Source organism: Polistes dominula, unplaced genomic scaffold (assembly GCF_049000335.1).
Source record: "Polistes dominula isolate Pdom_NZ unplaced genomic scaffold, Pdom_raw_medaka contig_82, whole genome shotgun sequence".
In the NCBI taxonomy this organism is placed as follows: Eukaryota; Metazoa; Arthropoda; class Insecta; order Hymenoptera; family Vespidae; genus Polistes; species Polistes dominula.
This window is the reverse complement of record NW_028301046.1, coordinates 4,950,128-4,973,545: the sequence shown is the minus strand read 5'-3', so window position 1 is coordinate 4,973,545 and position 23,418 is coordinate 4,950,128. Positions and strand designations below refer to the sequence as shown.

At 33.0% G+C, this 23,418-nt stretch overlaps 1 protein-coding gene across 11 annotated transcripts in view; it reads right to left on the bottom strand.

Annotated features, from left to right (window-relative positions):
• LOC107074577 (rap guanine nucleotide exchange factor 2) overlaps positions 1-23,418 on the bottom strand; it is a 146,352-nt gene that overhangs the window by 19,996 nt on the left and 102,938 nt on the right. For 9 of the 11 annotated variants that reach the window (XM_015336121.2, XM_015336120.2, XM_015336131.2 and 6 more), the window contains 7 exons: positions 6,813-6,914; positions 2,110-2,322; positions 1,674-2,026; positions 1,142-1,603; positions 756-1,048; positions 373-676; positions 48-279 (listed from right to left, as the gene is read on the bottom strand). In XM_015336121.2, coding sequence (XP_015191607.1) covers positions 48-279; positions 373-676; positions 756-1,048; positions 1,142-1,603; positions 1,674-2,026; positions 2,110-2,322; positions 6,813-6,914 — 1,959 coding nt within the window. Of the gene's footprint in view, positions 1-47; positions 280-372; positions 677-755; positions 1,049-1,141; positions 1,604-1,673; positions 2,027-2,109; positions 2,323-3,427; positions 3,940-6,812; positions 6,915-9,789; positions 10,173-10,384; positions 10,541-23,418 lie in introns of those variants that run through there. The other 2 variants (XM_015336126.2, XM_015336133.2) reach the window with 2 other exon arrangements.

Genomic DNA, 23,418 nt, shown 5'->3' with positions numbered 1-23,418 from the left:
AATCGTAATTAAACATGATGTTCTTTTTTTTATGTAAATTAAATTACCTCGTGCGCCGTTGTCTCTTTATGAATGAGAAGATATTTACAAGTTTGATCAGCCTTGTAAACCTTTAATACGTGTTCCGGATAATCCGGTGCTCTAAGATCGTCGTAACAGTACAATGATGTAAGATCGGGATTACTTTTCGAGTGATAAAGATTAGTTGTGGTTTGTGAGCCGCACGTTCCTGGCGGTGTGTGTGGTGGAGCGAGAGGATCATCTAAGTGCACACCATCGCTGCGAATCAAAGAACACGAGTTTATTTTTTTAAATATTCTATAAATAGAGTATAATATAATACGTATTACGCATATGTCTTATAATACTAACTTGATTGTATTCTTTGGCAGTATGTTCATTTTCATAAGTGCTTTTTGTAACCTCCTCTTAGGTCCAAGAGTCATAAATCCTTTATGTTCCTTTTTAGCATCTTTGCAAGGAGAAACATTACTATCCGGAATCAAGAGATGCATGCCTCCTACTAAAGGATTTAAAGGATTTACTGGAGTTATAGGATCAACGTGAGTGGAGAGTCTTGCACGTGGATCAGATTGAAGTCGTGGAATTTCTGGTTTATTTGCCCTTCCTCTTGGCCTTGGAGAATTGTCGGGCATTTGTAACATTTCTTTAAAAGCTGCGCATACATATAATCGAGTGTTTAAATACGATCCATCATCTATATTTAAATCGTAATTAAATTTGTGAATAATTACCAAGAAGATTAGATTTGACGGTGATACTGAGATGAGTGGAACCTCTTAAAATTTCCAATGCTTTGGCATGATTAACATGTTCGAAGCTTTGTCCGTTGACTTCCAAAATTTGATCGCCACGTTTCAAACCAACATCCTCAGCCTTCGATCTCTTATCAACTTTTGAAATAAAAATTCCAAAACCTCTTTCGTAACCGCCTAAAATGCTAAAATGGAGAATTTCGTCTCTGCTAGGCCTTGCTAACGTTACGTTTCGCGTTCTTGCTTTTGCCGCACAGGCTATGTTTAATAACCTGAAAATTTTCAATGAAAAATATATATATAATTAGTATTTCTTGCAATTATTATATATAATCTTACATTAAATAAATAAATGATCATCTCACCTCTGTTGACCCTGCATTTTTTCTCTTTCTAACCCAGTTTCAAAATCTTCTAAAAATTCCATCATAGCTGGATCCGTTTCAAAATCCGTAAAATGATTATTTACCCAAAGTAATACAACACGTGCAACACGTTCTCTGACCTGAGCTTGGTTAAACCACTCTAATAATTGATTTGCAACTAATAAAGGGCTATTGATAAAAGTTCGATGAGTTAATAAAAAATCTTCCACATAAGTGGGATCTGTAATACTGTTTTCTTCGATAAGTTGTAGCATTAAGCGCTCTGGCGTTGCTCTAATCACAACATGACCCCTTCGCACTCCCCCATCCAAGGCGCCTCTTAATTCCGTAACTAAAGTCACCCTACCATTCTCTTCGTGTCTTCTCGTATTTTCTTCACCTTGATGTTGAATTCTAAAATAATCTGCTTGTGTGACGCACACAAATTGGCAGTCGTCGCATCTAAAACAAAACACTAGTTCTTATTTCTGTTAAAAAACATAAGAAAATAATTTCTAATTGACCTACTTACTTTGTCCTCATAACACCTTGATGCAGAAGTCGGTCCATGGTAGGCAAAATACCAAAACTATCTCCAAGATGAAGCAGTTCGACCTCCCCATTACTGTGCTCGATTTCAACCGTACCATTGATAAGTACACTCCAGCTATCCAATTCTTCTCCATCATTTAAAACAACCATTCCAGCCCGTTCAACTACTGCAAATACCATTACGGCGCACAGCGCTCTTCTTACAGCCAATGTCATATTGGTGAAGGCCTTTAATTGTTGTGTAAATTCTAAAAGTGTTTCTATATCTTCTTCTGATCTTTCCACAGGATCTTTTTCCAGGCACTCTCGTACAGCATCACGAACATTCAAACTCTAAATAAATAAAGAATGCTCATATTATTATTAAATTCTATGTAGCCAAACCGGTTAATTAAAAATTATAGGACAATACTTACATCCATACTTTCAGCAAGATCTTCCTCCTCATCACTGTCCACTATGGACTCGACAAGACCAGAAAGATCAACCTCATCTGCATCCGCATCCAAAGAACTTTGTACAGAAGTCATTGTGTCTGAGCCACTATACGCAGAACTTGTATCACTTGAATGACTACTCCGATTAGATTTTTGATACAGCTCCGGTCTACCTGTCAGGCCTTGCGAAAACTGCAATAATAATTAAACAATATTTAATAATTACTCTCCAAAAAATACCCAAACAATATATTAATACAAATAATTAATTCTAGTATTTCTAAGGAAGCAGTAAAATTTCATTGACTGCCATGTCGGTCATATATGACCACAGTTTCTCCTGAGATGCCATGGTGGTCATCAGTGACCAGAGCGTATGAACATTTTACAATTGTAAAAAACTAAATGAAAATTGAAAGTTAGTATATTTGAATATGACTGATATATAGAAGATACTTTGAAATAAAAAGTTCCTTATTGAACAATTACAATTTTTTATTAACATCAATTTATTATTATTCTGCCATTATATTCTTTGAATAATAAAAATAATGCCATGGCGTCCTGGACAAAACATATGATTTCGGCGTGGCAGTCAAAGGCTTAAATGTTATATCCTCCTCACGTTTCAATTACTACTCACGTTCTAAAAAAGAAGATTAAGCAAACTGTTTACATGATTGTTTTCATTGAGAAATCGTTAAGCAAACGACATCCGGTCTCACAAAATAACAGGAAAAGCCTAATCGTCTAATTGAAAGAGAAAAAGAGAGCTTTTTTTTGAAAATCTATTACATCATAAAATTGAAATAAAATAAAAAGAAAAATCATTCTCCAATGTTTTCTTTCATCTGTCAAACGCATCGATGGATAAAAACAAACAACCTATCATAACCTCTGAAAAATTAGCATTAGAATTGATCATGAGGTTTCACCTAACGGTAAAAACATTGTTTTATTTTTCCATGGGATGCCATAAACGTGTTAAAGAAAATACCAGGAATGGGCGTGTGTGATTGGGATGAGCTGTTTGTACATGGTTAGGTTAGGTCTTCGTATGCGAGACATGACATCACGCATGCAAGGAGAATAAGATAGAGGCGCGCCGTTTAACGCATACAGTTTCTCGTGTCCAAACAAAACGTCGCGACATCTGTCATCTCGAGGAACGCCGTTGTGCATCGTCGCACCCCATCATCATCGTCAATATCATCATCATCATCACGATGTCACATCTCCCAAAGAGATTCATCGGATGCTCGATTAATTACGAGGTCACTTTGATAACAGGACTTACTTGATACATGCCGAAGGCGTCCATGGTGTTTTCGGATCGACAATAATTTTCCACTCGAACGAAGAACTCGACCTTTTTCCTTTCGATATAAGCAGCAACACGCCGAGCTAATCGACGTTCTTCTAAAACGACTTTCCTTATCTATCTTTTTTCCTTTCAACAACAACACAATTTCTTTCGACTTATTCACGATGAAAAAACGAGATCGAGATATCCACGCTTCTCATGGTGGACATCTTCGGACATAACAAACACACGCGACACAACATATATATACACACACACACCACACACACGCACACACTTGATTCAGATTTTTAACGCGTCGTTATTCTCTAACGTTCCTCGTGTGCCGAAAAAAGGACGACAATAAAAATATCGATGCCATACGTAACGTGTCTTTTCTCCCGCCCCGTTACCGTCGTATACTATCGTCCCCCCAATGATACACACCCACGAGACAAGGTTCTTTGTGCGTGTTTCGTACAACTCGTGGCGCGAGTAGTATCGTGGCCTCACAGGCCGTCGACTTAATGCACCGAACATGGGACTAAGGTTCTTTTCTCCTTCGGAGACAAGACCGATCGACTTCGGTTAACTTCGACACTTTTCGCCTTCGTACAAGACCGAGCGCGCCATCTGAATGTCAATTTCCACCTATGCCAAGGCGGGAAAATCGGTAAGGCAGAATTTAAAGAAAGAAAAGTAGTTTTCTTTTCTATTTTTTTCTCTTTGTCTCTAAGAAAATAAATTTCACGAAAAAATTATATGTTTTTTTTTTCTTAATTCTACATAAAGAATTTAATATTCTTTCAACGCATGGATATGATTCATAAATATTTTTCCGAACGGTTCGATAAAATGATAGAACGGGTGAACGATAACGTTGTGAAATAAGGGAGGCAATAACGTAAGAGAAGCAATATATCGATTCGTGTCACTACGTAGTTAATAGTTTTGGCATCTGAAGCGTGTATAAATGTCTCATTGGAACGGAGAGAAGCTGCTACTTGCTTGACTCTCATCCTCTCTCTATCCCTCTCTCTCTCTCCCCCTCTACCTCTTCGTTTTCGTCGTCATTCCCCTTCCCTTCTCCCACCCTCATTCACTGACATTCCCTTCGAGAGCGTGCGGGAGATCACGTGACCTGGCCAACGAGAGTATTGGCCACTCAGGTCCGTCTCAACGGGGGGTGCCCTTCGAAGTAGGGTGCCACCTGTAGCTTCCGAATATTCTGCGTGCTCGCATAGTGAAAGAAATTTGTTTTTTTTTCTCTTGGAAATGCGCCTTAATCTTTCAACTTCTCAATTCCCTAACACATCTTTCTAGTAACTTTTGAAAAAAAATCTTTATCGACGATTTTATTTAAAATAATAATTAACTTATTATAAAGAAAAATATACGTATATTCCTTTTTAATATAAATGAATTACACGAGTTTTTCAAATTCCGATAATTCATTGGAAAACGTCGATCTAATTCAACTATACCGGCATAAAGTTTTTCACTTAAAACTTCTAATCTAATTCCCGTATACGTCTATCATACGATGAAATTCGTCCGATAGTTCGTCCGTTCGTTCGACTCTCCGAAGAGAAAAATTTTCCAATCAAGGTTCATGGACATTGACGAGTTACCCAGAAATGTAGACGACATAACCACATTGATGACTTTTGATTGATTTTTTTTTCTTTGTTTTATTTTAATAATAAAAAAAAAATTAAAACAGAAAAATAAAAAGAACATAAAAGAATTACACCCCCTGTATCAGACATTTTAAAAGATCGATTTACAAATACGAGGAAAGTATATCTCGTTGATAAAAAGAGAGTTAATAAATTGAATTCGTAGAAATAAATGAAGTTTCAAGAATGATTAAACATTGAGACTTCCGTCAGCGGAAGAGGAGAGATATGGTCATTTCTTAGAGAAACGATTATTAAAGGGTTAGTCAAACAATGACACCTGAATTGATCTTGATAGTCTTTCAAAGTCGTAAGAGACTGACTTTACTAGGCGAATGTTATTGTGTGAAAAGAGCTTAAGAAAGTCGAGGTTGGTCAATCGATGCTCCGGTCTGCTCGAAAGAGGTGCGAGAAGGAGAAAGAATGAATAAGAAAGAAAAAGTAAGACAGACAGATAGAGAGAGAGAGAGAGAGAGAGAGAGAGAAAGAGAGAGAGAGAAAGATTGAGAGAACGTACACCGGTCCGTTCAAAGCATCCAGCAGCAGCAGCCCAGCAGCTCGAAGAATGAGCACTCAAAGGCCACTGCCCGAGCGCCGTATGATTTATACGAGCCGTTATGTCTCGCGTCTCGCCTCACTTTTCCTGTTGTCCCTTTTCTCTTAAAAAGAAAGAAAATATAGACCTTACCTAAACGGGGCAAATTGTCATGAATAAGAATTAAACGATATCCATTTTCTTATCGTTTCCGACAATGGCAACAATAACACAACATTCGTGTTAAGAGGTAGGAAAAAGGAAGGAAAAGGGGAATAAACGTTTCTCCAAGTTGTTAGCGTTCAAATATTCCAAGGACTTCGACAGAACAATGCTGAGAATGCGTCATCATCGGACTTAAGACCATCTTGTATATATACATTCTCCAAATAGGAATTTCATATCTGGAGCAGTAAGATGAAAGAATGTCAATTGCGACTATGTGACCAAGTTATCGTGAATTAATTCATCTTCCAAAAGATTAATCCAATTTCGATGGAGAAATTATGGTACGGTTATGAAAAAAGAACTTCGATATATTATATTTCCGTTTGATGGATATCTATAAAAGAAGTTGGATTTTTAAAACGTGAGATCCATGCATATGTATTTGTATATAAAAGTAGGATGAAAAAGGCACGTGACTCCTTACACAAACGTATAAAAAGTTTGAGCATGAGAGTGCGTTTGCGGTTGGGGGTGCGTAGGCAAGAGCATACGCGTCACACATCGTTGTCGATAAAGAAAACTACCTGTCCTCATATTTCTCTCTCTCTCTCTCTCTTACACACATACACACATTCTCTCTCTCTCTCTCTCTCTCTCTCTGTTCTCTTTCTCATCCTCATATGTAGGTTTACGCTTACGTATAACACGTATCATACTCTATGACGCAATATCGGATGATCTTGTAAAGACTGGCGTAAAAAGAAAAAAGAAAAAAAGAAGAAAAAAAAATGTAATGGATGGAAATAAACGTGAAGGCGATATCAAACGTCGACGCGGAAAAGGTTCCCGTGATCGATCCGGTCGTAACCTTTCGAAGGAACTAACTAAGGAGGAACCAATTCAAACGCCCATCCTTCTTGTTTTTTTTCTCTCTCTCTTTCTCTCTCTCTTCTTTCTTTTTGAAGAATAGAAAGATCGAAAGGTTGTGTATATCTACCGTATCGTCGAAGACCAGATTGACCTGACGATGGTCTGTTATGGGATGCGGATGAGGTGGCCGATGCATCCTTCCTCCTCCATGGACTTCTGGATAATCGATCTGTAATTAAACAAAGAAAAAAGAAATTAATCATTGAAAATTGAAAGGAAATATAAAACTGGAAGTAAATAGGTCGATAAAGTTTAGATATTTTTCATCGAAGTTTTTTAAACTTTCCCCCATCCCTCACTGATGTTTTTTTTTTTGCTTTTTATCATTATTTCGTAGGGGTAAATAAATATTTATCTACGAACGAGATTATCACATAATCTAAATGCTATTTCTTTATCGTAAAAATAATAATAAAAAGAAAAGGTGAGACTACCGGAATTCCTTCTCACTCTCACTCTCTCTATCTTCGTTTTACCGGAATAAATATTTCGTTTTAAAATGGATTCTATCGAAAGATCCTTTGTGCATGTATGTATATACGTATGTATGTATATATACATTGTTTCTACGATAATCTATATCACGATCATGCCACCTGCTGCTAATGGAAGCTCCGGGAGCTCAGCTGCATCAACTTTCCGCGTCACTGTGTACGCGATATGCTGCTTGCAACGGAGACAGTTTTTTTTTCGGATGACAGTTATATGGATAGCAGTTTGTGTTGTGTTGAGTAATAGAAAAAAAAGGAGAGAAAAAGAAGGAGGATGAGAAAGGAGGAAAGGGAAAAAGAGAAAAAGCAAGAGACAACGAGAAAACGTACGTGCTTCGGGCCGGAACTCGTAGGCCGGACTTCCGGCAGATATGCTAGTTATACTCGCCATTCACAGAACCGCTCCCTCGTGATTCGATTGTCCGAACAAATATTTAGCCAATTTTGGAACGAAAAGTAGTTTCATCGGGGCTATGACAAGAGAGAGAGAGAGAGAGAGAGAGAGAGAGAGAGAAATAGTCGCTTGTGTATGAGAATAAGAGGAGGATAAAGAGAAGAGGATTTCCGCAAAAAATAAAAAAATAAAAATAGTGAAAATTATTTGTCGCCACCGGAGCATGAATGTTTAACTACGAGACACGAAACAATACCAACCTACCACGCGAACTTTACTATGGAAAAAGGCGTTCGCTCTTAATTATATATATATATATCCCCTTCGATATATTATATTGTCACGCACTCTTCTCTAAGGAGATAACATCTTTTTCCTTGATAAGCTTTCTTTTGCAATAATAAAGTACGAGTAAATCTTCATTTTGTTAATAGTCGAGTTTATTCTTTTTTCTTTTTTTTTAAACCAATTAATTATGAAGATCAAAATAGGATATAATTAATAAAAATATAATATTATTTTATTCGACAAGTAATTTCATATTTTCGATAGTGTAGTATACAAAGTGTTTTAAATGATCGCGAATGATTGAATTTGATAGATTCAATTTTTTTGCTATTTTCCGTATTGTTATAGGACGATTAATATTTGTTCAAAATGTTGATTGTCGAAAATATTAATTTCATGATTTATTTAAAGCAATAATTATTTATAAGATAAGGTAAATCATAAAATTAATTAATTAATTTTCTTTTTTTAATTTTTTGACTCAAATTCGTTGTCATAATTATCGGCGTATAAAATGAATATTTATGTATATAATAAAAGAAATTTTAATCACCATTTCTAAATGAGAATCATTCGAATTATCGGAATAAAAATAAACGTACATAATAAATACACACGTAAATATGCATTAAAGCATACATTTTAATGACAAAGCTGATTACACAAAGGATAAGAAAAAAAATCAGAAAATTATGCGATTGCAATCGCGTTTATTGACAATTTCGTATAAATGACATCATAGTCATCGGACACACGACGAAAATGCAATCGCGATGACCGAGTAAGAGAAGCACGACGAGCGTGATGCAATTTAAAAACAACCATCAGACAAAAATTTGCATGCATTTCCATTGCGTAATACGCGAATTATAAATAATTATTGTTTAGAGCATGAAAAGTGGGGGATAGAAGAGAAGGTGGAGAAAAGTAGAGACGAACGAGTTTTCGTTAATAATTAGAATATTTCTTTATACCAATAAAATATTATTAATCAAAACTTTTTACAAACATTGTCAGGCTTTTAAAAAATTTACGAAAACTTTTTTCTAGTTTGTCAAAGCAAAAAATAAGAAATTATAAAATATTAAAAAAAATTACGTAAAATATTACATATCTAATAAGGATGTTAATTAAATATTTTCTATGTAGTTAAAAAAAAAATAAATAAATAAATAAATAAAAGAAAAAATAATAAGTTAAAGGAAACGGAGCATACAAAAATCGTTAATTAAAAATGATAAAGAGCAAGGATAAAAAAAAAAAATAATTTTCAACACGTTTTCGATTTTACAATTAGTTTCAATCTTAAAAGTTTCTTATCTCGATTTTTATGAAAGATAAATAGACAAAGACAGAAACGAAGGGGAGGGAAAGAGATAAAGATCTTTCAAAAAAAAAAAAAAAACGATGCATCTCAACAAAGTATCCAAGGGACGAGTAAGAAATAATCATTATAAAGTTCCTCTTTCCTCCTCCTAGTTGTCTTCCGTCTGTTCCCATCGTTACTCGTGCTCTGCGTGGGCCTGCCAGAGTTATATGGGCGTTTATATGTATGCGTGTTTGTGCGTACGCGCGCGCGCGAACACCACTACATCTCTCTCTCTCTCTCTCTCCCTCTCTCTCTTTCTGTCTATTCACGTATGTAAAAAAAAAAAGAAGAGAGAGACAAGAATACTTTGAATTTTCATTTTTCATTAAATATAGATCACGATAATTCATAATAATGGTCATTTCGTTATATCGTATGTAAAAAAAAATTGGATTCAATTATAATTTCTATATGATAAATTTTTATTATACTGTCAGAGATTGAGACAAAAGAAAAAAAAGAGATAAAATTTTGTTTATAAAATTATTCCTCATAACTTTACCTCAGAAGAGGCGATGGATAAAGTTATAGGTGTACCAGGCCAACTTCTGGACAACGACCGTCCTTTCCTTTTCCTTACCACGACTCGAGGTCGTCCAGTCCGATTCATATATTTCAACATCTCGTCGACTTTGGTTTGTACCTTTCCTTGTTTCTTAACTTTTCAATCAAATTATCAAACACACTTTTTTCACTATCTTAATAAGACAACAGTGTATCATCGCACAGATATATAACATTTCGATTCATTGTTTCACCGATAATATAAGACACACACACATACACACACCCAATGTTAAAAAGACACAATATAACACTTTTATTTAATATAATTCACCGATCGTTTCTTTCCTTAGTATTTTCCTCTTGCGTTTAAAATTTCCACTACCGAGTATACATATATATATATATTATACACAGTTCTTGTTTATCGTAGCTAGCTAGCTAGCTAACTAGTTAGCTAACTAGCTTTCTCTCTCTTTCTCTCTATCTATTGACGGTCATATGATTACGAATAAAGAGAGAGAGAGAGAGAGAAAGAGAAAGAAAGAGATAGAGAACGTATTTGATTTGTCAGCAATGAACGCAGTTGTTACCATGTCAAAGCAAAAACATAGACGAAGATGTAGAAATTTCGGTGACGACCTTATTACGTTAGAAATCAAAACTATTATTATGAGATTAATTATATTATTATTGTAATAATAATTTATATTTAGATAGATAGAAAGAAAGAGAAAGAAAGAGAGAAAGAAAGAAAGAAAGAGAGAGAAACAGAGACAGAAATAATATAGAAGAAGCACGCTTCGCGGATCGCGCCGGCAAACTGAATCGTTGACGATTCTTAAGAGGGCCAAAGACCGAGTTGAGTCGAGTCGAGTTCGTCACGTGATGATTCTACACACGCAGTATAAAACCTTACGACGCGGTTGCTCGTATCATTCCTTTTCTTCTTCGTGGGTCAGCAGCAGATCGGCTTGGCGGCGTCCGGACGCGCGCATACATACATACACACATATATACATACATACACACTGTCGCCGTCGACTAGAAATAAGCTCGCGAACGAACGGGTTGATGATGATGATGATGATGATGATGATGATGATGATGATGATGATGGTGATGATGACTAAGGAACTTTTATCTTTACGATTACGAGTATCAACCTTACGAAAATTTCTTTACCAAATTGATCCTCAAAATTTGATATTAAACGTTTATTTTGAAAGTGGTTGTAAATCGAAACCATTTGGAAAGCCCTTTAATATATATGGATTATTTTAATTTAAATTAGACTAAAGGACAATTTATATTATAATCAAATTATATATATTGATAAATTAGTGGAAACATTGTTATACTTGACATAACTAACGTATATTTTTTATATTAATTGTTAACATGTAAACATTTAATTTTTCTCGAAACAGAAAATAGACTCTTGTACCACTTTCTAAATAAGTTGTTTATAGATCAAAGATAACGATTATTATTAGATCTTACAGTTAGTATCGATCATTGTAAGATTTGTATTATTATTGTTATCAATTTTATTTAGAATTATTTTATACGAAATATTTCAATATATATACATATATATATATATATATATATAAGAAAATATAATTGCTTAATCAAATATTTGATATATTCTTTTCATTTTTTTTCTTCTTATTTCTTTTTCTTTTTGTGTGTATATCTTTTTCCTTTTTTCTACGGGATTCGAATTACTTTTCTATGGTCTATCTCCTTCTTATAATACTACCAAAGAGAGGACGTATTTTTTTTACCCTGCCTTTCTGGAATCAACAGCATATGGTTTTTTTTTTATTTTTCCAAACGAAAAATTTATCCATTTTACTAACCATGTGTCAACGTTGCTTGACTTCAGTGATCAGACGGAAACCAGTAATTCAGGTCGTTCACTAATATTTCATATATTTACAAAGTATTAAATTAATTAGAAAATTTATACGATATCGATCGAAATTAATTTATTAGCTTATATTAAAATAAAATGATAAAAAATGGGTTTAAGTAAATATAGTTTCCAATTATTTCAATGTGCCATTCATTAGAAAAACTTTATTTGGACAAAATATATTTGTAATTTATTGAATATTTTTAAAATAATTTACAGTCCTTTTCACTAAACGTATTCGGTTAAATTTATTCTAAAAATAGTTAAAAGGTAGATTTAAATGCAACCAAATAACGAATCTTATTTCCAAGATGCTTTGCATAGAAAGTATCAGTTGTCGTTTCACTTTGATCAGAGAAAGAATATTTCACGCTTAAAAACACGTTGAAAAAAAATTCATTTTGACGAATACAATTTTTTCCAACTCAACTATAAAAATATTAATTGTAATAAAAATTGCATACACATCACTAAACTAAACAAACTTTTTATCATTTGATTCTATCAAACTGATAAAAAAAAATGTTAATCAATAGCGTATATAAAATAATTATTATAATAAAAATGCAAAAGAGATAAAATATCTTATTAGATCTCGACGTGAGAGAAAAAACTTATTCGAATTAATTTGTAAGTATTATAGAAGAAAGGAAATTAAAATCGATGGAAAGAAGAAGAAGAAGAAGAAGAAGAAGTAGAAGAAGGAGCTGCATAGTTCTTTTAAAAATCCCCCTACTTCAAAAGATGCATCCTGAATACTCCACGATCCGTTAAGCCTATAAGATAAGAATCTTCAAAGATAAGAAAATGCAGATAAGGAGACAATGGATCTAGTGTGGAGGAGATAGATCGTGTAAGAACGATAATACTTCTTACGGAAAGAAGAGAAATAACTAAGCGTAGGTTTTTTATGTAGTTACGTACTGTAAAGAGATAGTACGTATATCTTGGATCATGAATTATTGATAATAACTTTGTTAATAAACAATTATTCACGAAAAATTATAACGTACGAGCGTGATCACTCGTTTAATTTAAATTATACAAATTTAGGTCAAACGATAAATTAAAACGCGACCGCACGCGATGATGTACGATTTCATTATTTTTACTATTTTCATTTTCTTAACTTATTTCATCAAATTCGAGCAGTAATTTTTTTTCTTTCTTAGAAATCGAACATTTTTAATCTTTAATCATTAAAAAAGAAAATAATTATTTTGATAATTCCAACACGATGTAATAATTATTAACAAAATGAAATATCAATTACTTTACTATTTTTAATTACAGCTCTATTCTTTAACATCGAGTCCAATTATACGAAAAGTATCAAATAAAATATCCTATTACCGTAGTTTTACATCGTGTAAGTTTAGTTCGAAATGAAAACGAATGAACGTCGGTTATCAAGAACACAAATTTCAACGTGGGTTTTTTTTTAATAAAACGAACACATGTGATTTGAGAGCGTATCATTTCGTTGATGAAACATTATGTGAAATTTTGCTCGTAAAATTTAAAGACCCCGAATAACCCAATGAATCTGAACAACGTATAAAATCTCGCTGTGGTTACGATTTAATGATATTAAGATTAGATAATTGAACCTATAAAATTCGTTAATTTTGAAATACATATAAAAGAAAAGCATTGCCATAAAAGTCATAGAAATAAAAAACATTTCAACGTTATATTATAGTATATTGAAATTATAGTAGTTCTTCTTTAACTTATAAACTTTCACTAAAAGTGGAATATACACACACACAATATCTTGTGAAAAGCCTTGTTTTTTTTATTCCTCTTTATATTTCGAGCATTTTCTTCGAACGATGAAACACGTTTTTAAAAAACTCTACTTCGGTACACGAACTTACAATTTCTTTCGTTTGCTTATGAAATGGCTTGGGTAAAAGGCAAAAGGGGCGTTCTTCTCATCTTTCCTCTCCTTTTTCTCTCTCTTTCTTTCTCTCTTGTGAATCTACATGGGCTAAAAATTTCTTCCCGTCGGACCTCCGCTAGGCGTATACGAAGCAGAGGGTTGAACAGAGAGAAAGAGAACGAGAGAAAGAAAGAAAGAAAGAAAGAAAGAGAGAGAATATTCATACACACACTGCTCTCTCGGCGCCCGTCTACTTTATTTTCGGTTCATCCTGCAGTCGGCCGTCTCGACACCATTGGCGTCACGCGCGACCCTAAAAACCGACTATAAGAAAGTATCCGTGAAATGCCGGAATGAGAGAAACGACGACAAAACGATAGAGAAAGTTCTCTTCCCTATCGCAAAAACAAAACAAAAAAAACGCGTTTTATTTTCCCTTTACAACGAGAGATCGCTAGTAGGAAAAAAAACATAACTCTCGTATATACTACGTTTGCGTGTATATCCTGTTGAACGGAAGATAAATCATACTAATAATATATAAATGAATAAATCGACAGTAAAATAATAACACGATATTGAGAAAGTTCCGTCCCGTCCTTAGTCGTAAAGATAAATAAAATATATATATATAATCGAAATAACAAAGAGAAAATATCTTTCACGTCCCATATAATCCGGTTATACATTTGAGCAAATAGGGCGGACGGTTAAATTTACGAAAACTATCGCGGTTTACCTAAGGATTGGCTAGAAAACAAACAAAATCATTATGGATATATTGTTTCCTCGTTTCTCGATAAACCCCAAATGATTTCCACCAAGCTTTAACTTCCTAGGAAATACGTGAAAGAAAAAAAAAAGAAGAAACTTTTCTCAATGATCTAGAAATAGCAGGTAGTATTACGAGGGTGGTCTTAAGGGAATCAGCTTAAAATTCTTCTTGGTTCATGGGGTCAGTTATAGGATTTTCAAATATATACAAACACACACATACACACACACAAACACAACTACGACGATAAATTCCAACGAGATTAATCACGACGATAATTTCAAAATGATGACTAATTCTTTCTCTCTTTCTGTACTTCGTCTATTTTTCTTTTTATTTTTTTAAGAAAAGAAAAAAAAACAAAATTTTTCTTAAAGATGTTAAAAAAGATGTTATTATCCTACACGCACATAAAAATATACGAATCATCGTTCACAGGTATCCGTAATAGAAACCATTCGTTATAATCCAAAGGTTTATACTACTACTATCGATGCTTGTATCGATTTTATCGTAAATCACTAGTCACTGAGTTCTCACGGTATGAGAAAGAAAAAAAAAGTAAACGGATTTTATCGAGAGATATCGGGATGCACAAGAAAAGAATAATGGGGGAAAATTCGTAAAGTCCAGTAGCGCGGATCGAACGACCGACGAAACGCGACTGACGTTGATTGTGTGTCGCTCGTCCGGCGTAACATTTGCGATAAGCTTGCTATCTTCTTCACGGATGTTCGCTCATTTTTTTTTTGTTCTTTTTTCCTCTCGTTCTCTCTCCCTTTTGTCGCGTGCACCACCATCAGCAGCAGCAGGCAACAGCTTCATGTATAATCTCTACGTACAATCATTGCAATGCGAGAGAGAAAGAGACGGAGGAAAATACGAAAGTGGACAAGAGCCCTTTTTTCTCTCCGGTCAACGATACTTCGAGGTATCGTCTTTTATTTACTTCCTTGTCAATATCAATTTATTATTTATTAGGTTTCAAATAATTCATTCAGTGTCTTTTAAACAAATATATAATTATACAAATATTACCAATTGTATTATTAATTTACCAATTAATCATACATTAGTTATTATTAAAATTATTTTTCCTACATAAGATATAATAATTTTTCTATATAATAATAATTTACACCATTATTTTCAATGATTATGATCCATCTTTCCAAGTAACTGTCGAGTTTATTGACAAACATGAATGCATTGAATTTAATATTAAGAAACACCGAATTAAAATTGTTAAGCCTGATTCTTAATCATAAGTTTTTTCATCGTATAGTAATATGGCAAAGAGAGAGAGAGAGAGAGAGAGAGAGAGAGAGAAAAAAGATAGAAATGAGTAAACGATGAAAATTCATAATTACCTTAACAAAAATATCAAGTACGAACGTTCATTCATTAGTTCCTTATAAATACACGTAAACTTTATAAATATACTTAACACTTGAATAGAAGTTGATGAGGAGATACGCATTAATATGCCCATAGCTAGTTAAAATGCAATGGGGTATGGAATTATTTAACCAAATTTCGAGATATCTTTAGAATACTTGTTTACTCGTGATCATAAATATACTCTACTCTCAATCGTATAATTAAAATGTTTTTTTCAAATTTATTTACTTTTTTGACTTTTCCTTGTTTGCTTCTAAGAGATTTATGATTTTTAGATAGATTCTTTTATTTTTATTTTTTTATTTTTGAAGATTTAGAATACAAACGAGATATTTGCGTTTTATTCTCGAAGAAAAATAAGGAAGAAAGGGAATGAGGCGGGAAGGAAAGAAGAGGGGGTGGGAGGAGGAAGGGAAAAAAGGCGGATGGGGATTGGGCGGAGATAGGGCAGACAGAACGAACAATTCTCTCGTGTGACTGTAAGAGACATGAATGGAAAGTCAAGCGTGTTTCACCTACTCGAGAATAAATATGTATGTGTAAACTCGTTCGTGTGTGTGTATGTGTGTCTTCTACCTGTACCTCCTTCTTCCTTCTGTGAAGAAAAAGAGAGAGAGAGACACAGAATAGGTTCAGTCGATGATATCGGTCGTACTTGAACCGTATCGTATATCGTGCGTATTCTTACACACACACACACACACACGCGCGCGCGCGCGCGAATATATAAATACAGTACGTATATATGTAAATCAGATACATGTATATTCGCCCACACATCGAACGCATATATACTTCGAACATGTATTGTCAAGGGTCACGTTCGAATTGACATGAACAACGCTTCAATGTTGCAAAGAAAAATGAAAAATCTGTATTATCGCGAATTTGAACGTAAATGATAAATACAGAAGATAGAATTTATTGAAATAATTCGTATTTGAAAAATAATAATACTTTGTCGTTGTAATATGTATGTATAATTGTAAATGTGATCGGAAAACGTTTCAAAATCACGATTAGAAAGTTAAAACATGAAAACGATCACGAGACTAATTTAAAACGATACAATCGCTAATCGTTCATTCGATCGTTGCTTGTAAAGAAATTATATCCATGTTACATAGATTCACATAATACATACACTAAAATTCCATGTACGCTATAATAATTACCAAATCATTTTTTTATTGTCTCTTTGAAAATGAATTTTCTTTATCGATCAATAAATCGATCGTAATTTCTGTTAAAGTTACAAGATTTAACTGTAACGACGATTTAATCAAAATTATTATTTTTATGTAAATAAACGTGTATATTAATGTAAAATATCATGTAATAAAAAAAAACTTATGATCTAACAGAGGGAAAAAATTGAAGAAAAACAAAAGAAAAGGGAAGTATACACACTTATACGAGAGTTTGAAATTATTCTAGTCTCTGAATATATTAATTTACAAGAAAGATAGGTGTATTATTCGTAATACGTAAGCGTAGTATGTAATCAGTCGTGCAAGTTCTGTTTCTTTGCTACAATGACAATGAATTACGACTACAACGACGAAGACCAACGATTACAAAAAGTTCATCGTAGAATTTAGAACATTATAAAATCATCAGATATATTCTTAGATCATAAATCGCAGGTGCATATCGAGTTAACGTAAACCGGAAAAAAGATCTAGGTCGATTCACGATTCGATTACCACCTTTCGGATCAAACCAATCATTTTAATCGCATTTCGTTTGAATGCCGGGAAACGAATGGAGAGGAAAACCTTCGATGTAAAAGAAAAATACGAAAGAGAGGGAGAGAGAGAGAGATAAATACAGATAGGATACATTGATAGCAACGTGTAGCCTTCACCCTAATGAATTAATAAGAACGTGTACGAACGTTATAGAATGATCTTGGCTTAATTAATATCTTTAATCTGGAAGGTAATAGGTAAAGTATTATTAAAAAAAAAAATCTTTTCAACTAAGGATCCTAATTATATTGCGAGTCTTGGCACGAAACAAGGGGAGAAAAAAATATGAATTGTATTGCAAGGAATTAATTCGATAAAAAGGATGGGAAAGGAATTAAATAAAAAAAAAAATAATTAAAATACATAGAAAAGAAATAGAGTTGATTAAGAGAAATACCGTTTTTTATTTTCTTTTTTCCTACGCACGGAAGATTAATCTACCGAGGATGGGATGTTCTCATCCGAAGAAAATTTCTTTGAGATAATTAACTATCTACAAATAATAATAATAATAATAATAATAATAATAATAATAATAATAATAATAATAATAATAATATCTGATAATTCACGGTATATTCATTCATTTACTTTTTTCTTTATTATTTTTTGAATATATCACTTCCTCTTTAATTTCTTCTTCTTCTTTCTTCTTCTTCCAAGTTAAATGTAATTTCGTGGTTTAGAAACATAGCTCTCTACTAGGAATATCCGGAAGTGTTGCGGTAGAAGTTGACTGGAGCAAGCGAGTCATTATCTCGAATTAACATTCCTTGAAAGTTTTATCAATCCGAATATCTCGGAAGACGATCATTTAAATAAAAAAAATATATATATATATATATCATGACGTAGATGTCTCGATCATTCGTAAAAAATACATATATTATTGACTGAAAATGTGAATGTAAATTTACACTCGTGTATACACGTATATTTTTTTCGTATTTATATATATATATATAAAAAAAGGAAACAAAAATTAGTAGAAAAACACGACGTATAAAGTACATGGCAAACCGAAAAGAAAATTCTACTAATATTATTGGTTGAGTCTTGAATCGAGAATAGAGCGTACATATCACGCACCGGAAGTGAACCGTCTTGGAACGTACGCGTGAAAGAGTCAGGAAATGAGACACACACATTCTCTCTTTCTCTCTCTTTCTCTCTCTCTCTCTTTATGCACACATGCACTAATATACGAACACGTCTGACTAAAATTGGTTTAAATGTGTATCTTACTGTCATATTTCAAATCACTAATATTGTCTTCGAAAACACCCATGATGCATTTCGATTCGAAAAATAAAATAACAATTAAGCCTCCCATTTTGATATACACGAGAGATTTTAACAAGTTTGAAAAAGATTTTTCTTCGAATCTATCGAAAAATAACATTTCTTTCTTACGAAGAAGTTTTTGCAATATTTGTCTTCGGGAATCGCGTCTTCGTACACGAAAAGAATTATTTTAAGAACTTCCCGCGGCTCTTCTCTGTCCAAAGTTCTTTTTCTTTTTTTTTTTTATTTTGAGATATTTTTTTCTCTCTCTTTCTCTCTCTTCATATTACCAATGTGAGTTTTAAAAACGAACAGCAACGCAGTCACGAAACGAGCGGTTTGGGAGGGATTTCGCTTCTTACTATGTGTTTACTTCGTAAAATTCTTCTCGTTTTTATTTGTCGTTAATACATTAACGTCCTTGTGTTATATTTCTTAGAAGCATTAACCATAAGGAACTATAAAGTACGTTTTACGAGTGTATAAGAACTATATACACTAAAAGTCGGCACTCTTACGATTCCAATTTCAATCGTAGAAAAAAACATGCAATTTCTCTAACTCTTACATTAGCACGAAATTATCTCGTTGCTTGAAAACGATATCTTTTGATCCCGTCTCTACAAATCACGAAGGATCCCACTTCAATTTATGCCATTAAACGAATATTGGATCTGTTAGAATGAAAAGAAGGCTAAGGAGATTGGTAAAACGAAATGTCAAAGATTCAAAATGAAGAGATCTTTCCTCTAAAGAATAAATTCAAAGATTTATCGCGACCTGTTATCGAACGATCAAATCTGATCTCCTATTATCCGAAGAAAACTCTCGGATAGGAAGAAAAATAACTTACACCATTTGTCGTATTGGATTTTTACACCATCGTAAATCGGGAAATACAACTACCAATGGTTGATTTAAACTTATTTCAAAACGATTTTATATCTATAAGGGATATTATTCGCTTAATATATGCAATATATATTCGCATATGCTAGCAAATGATCGATCTTACGTTTGTGACCGTCAACTTCACGAGTTTCTTACGTAAATGACGTTCATTTACGTTCATCCTTGCATGAGTAACGTCGTACGAAACTTCTATGATTGTTCGTTCGTTTAGAATTAATAGTACGATTAAACAATTCTACTATTTTCTATTTAATTTATTTATAAATTAAATACATATATAATTTAGATATTATTTAGATTATGCAATTGATCATTGTTTTTTCTTTCTTCTTAAAATAATATAACTTCGATTAAATTATCAATTTATATTCAATATAGAAAAAGAAAAGAAAAAAAGACAAAATCTAAATTAGCTTGAAAATACTTTAAAACAGAAATTCTACTCTCGTTTCGCATATGTATGTAAATACGTAAAACTCGAGCATAAGTGTGCTACTTTATCTAACAACTTTTATCAATACGTGTGTATCGTATTCATGTATCTCTCGTTTGTTATATTTTTCGATGGAATAAATGATTCTCCTACTTTTATTAAGAAAAGTAAGATCCGATGAAACGATAAGGGAAAGAATAAGAACACGATTGGACGAAGAACTGAGGTCAAATTTAAAGAGACATAAGAGAGATCAACACGATACAACGAAGACACGGAATTTTAAAATGGGTGATATCTATCTATCGTTTAGAAAACAAAATTGACGAAGCAAAATTCGCGCGTATTTATATTCATAAATAAATAAAATAGAATATTATCTTGTTAAAGGGTTGGGTGAAGGGGGAGACTTAGTTTATCCAGGCATAAAGTAAACGATGATACATGCTCGATAAACGTCATTGGTTCGAGACTTGCCAGACGATGACGTATTTACAGACGCCTGGTGTCTATTTCTTTGGGTCTGATAAGTTTCTTGCTTATATATAAACTATATATAATACTATTCATGATACTTGTGCTTACTTACTCACGTGGTGTTGAAAGAACACGAATAAAACGGTTATACACAATTATTATATATGCCCGCATCCTGTGAGCGTCACTCGATGCTCTAGTATTTCTGCTTTTCTTCAAAGAGGATCTAACATGAAAGAAAATGGAACACCCAAGAGGAAGAACAAGAGAACTTTGACCGATGTTAATAAAAAATTATTACACAAATATAATTCGATTATAAATTATACGCGAATGTTCTGTTCTTGCATATATGAACAACTACTAGATATCATTTTCAACCCTTCAGTTTCATCGAAATAATAATACTCACAATTAGTGAGAAATATCCTTTGGTGGTTAACGATAATGGTCCACCCAGAACGACTGTCAACGTCATCAAAAGCGTTTTACTATCTCTATTCTAATCATCGTGAAAGTTAAAACTACGATAAAATGTATATATATGTACATAAACGAACAATGCAATTCACTTATTATACAAACTCTTGGCTAATAGGAAAAGTATAACTGCTTACTCGTAAGAATTCGATTCACTTTTTACGATCGAAATAAAGATTATTCAACTATACTGCTGGCATCTCGATTTTACGTAACGTTTCTCGTATATCAATTCCGAAATGGCGAGACTTTGATATTCGTGAATCGAAGTTATAGTTTGATTAAAGTTACGACTACAAATCTCATCGATCTCTTTTTGCTCGTCCTTTTCTTTGTTTTTCGATTTGTCACGTCGCGGTGTCTTTTGATATATTTTTTTTTCATCCCCCTTATTCCATTGCCGCTTCCGGGCAAATTACCGCAACCGCGTCATAAATTGTACTCGTGAAACGATATTATTATGGCCTTTGACATAGGATATAATATTCGGGGATTGGTCCGAGGTATTTTGAAATGATTTATACCAATTTGAAGCTTAAGTCGAAATAAACGCCCCATAGTGGAGGTGAACTAAAGGGCTGAGAGAAAGGGATGGTGTTAGAGTAAGGTTAAAGGTCAGGGCGTTAAATTCATAGCAGGTCACAAAGCTGCCGGAGGGCGTGTATGAACGAAGGAAACCTTTGCTTGGATGAAGTAACTTGTGACAAACGTTATATATCCTTTTTTATCCATATCTTTCTTCTTCTCACTTATTCTTCCACATATTTCTTGTCTTTTTCGTTCTGTAACTGGGTAGCAAAATTATTTGTTCATATATATATATATATACAAATTTGATTATGGAGACAAAAATAAATTTGAAAATTTGTGTCGATTAATATCGTCGTACGTTTTGTTTCACTCTGTATAATTTGACATGAATTCGAAACAGGAAACATTTAGCTGTTGCAAAGTTTAACCTTGATTCGTTGTTACTTGTCACGTTGCTTTTAAATATAAACGAGCATCTACCGAGCAGCAACATTGTTGTTTTTAGAACGTGAATTTATATAAACGTTATATTTCTTTATATATACAAACAGACATTTGACAAACAAGTAATATGTATTTATAAGGGGAGATGTAACATAACATGTAACATGATCTACGACGTGGATAAATCTTTTCGAATTATTCCGTAAAAGATGACACGGTTACAATTAGGTCAAGTTGTGTACAATATTACAAATCTTCAATAATTTGAAATTGAGATAATTTAATTGAAAACAAAAATATTATTAATTAAATTTTATTTGTAATTCTTGTGGTTCAACTAATAATATTATTTTAAATTTGTTTTAGTAATATTCTTAAAATAGAATTATAGCTTGACAATATATGTTTTTTCCAAAATTATTGAATTAGTACTTTTTAAATGTTAATTTGAAAATCATCATGAAGTTTCCTTATAACTCGGCCCAATTATTGTAAAATGTAATAAATAAGCTACCTGGTATTCATCGAAGAATAGACAGATTATAAAAATAAGTTATCATAGCTTATAAAGTAAGAAACTGGTAAGAAACGTGAGGGGAGATAAGTAGAATAAAAAGCAAAGACATAAGAAGTCCACTACTTATCTACGTAAGCATAATACCCAACCAGTGACAGAAAGAATTGCATAATACTAATTGTATAAGTAAGAGAGTATATAAATAATATATAAGAAAGAATAAAACTTGATTCTCTCTCATTGAATTTATTTCTCATTCTTCTCGGTCATCTTATTTAGAGCTCGTAGTTCGATATCAGAACACGACTTCGTCTTTGGCGCCTTTGCTATCAGAAAAAAAGGAGAAATGTAAGCGTAACACGAAGAGATCGGGCTTTTGCCTGATGACTCATTTGGTCGGTCATTTTTATTGATTAGTTTGGAACGTTTTATCAATCGTGGGTTGTCACCCGATAACACGGATCACGCCGGAACAAGGATATGCAGCTACGTTTATGATTCATTTTCTATACTGACATGAGAGGCGCCACAATTGTACACACACACATATATCTTATTATTGTATGCATTTTACGAATGCACACTTTTGTGTACACCAATATTTAAACGGATTGTATTTGTGTATTTCTGTAGATCTATATCATAGAAACAAATATGTTAAGCGTTAATTATATATAATAAAGCAAGCGCGTATTTTGGTCGGCTTCCTGCCCACTCTACGTTAAATTGCATTATATTAAAATAAATAATGATAATAATAATAATAATCTACTAAATAGAATAATAACATTAAATTGCACTGAAATATATTGCGAA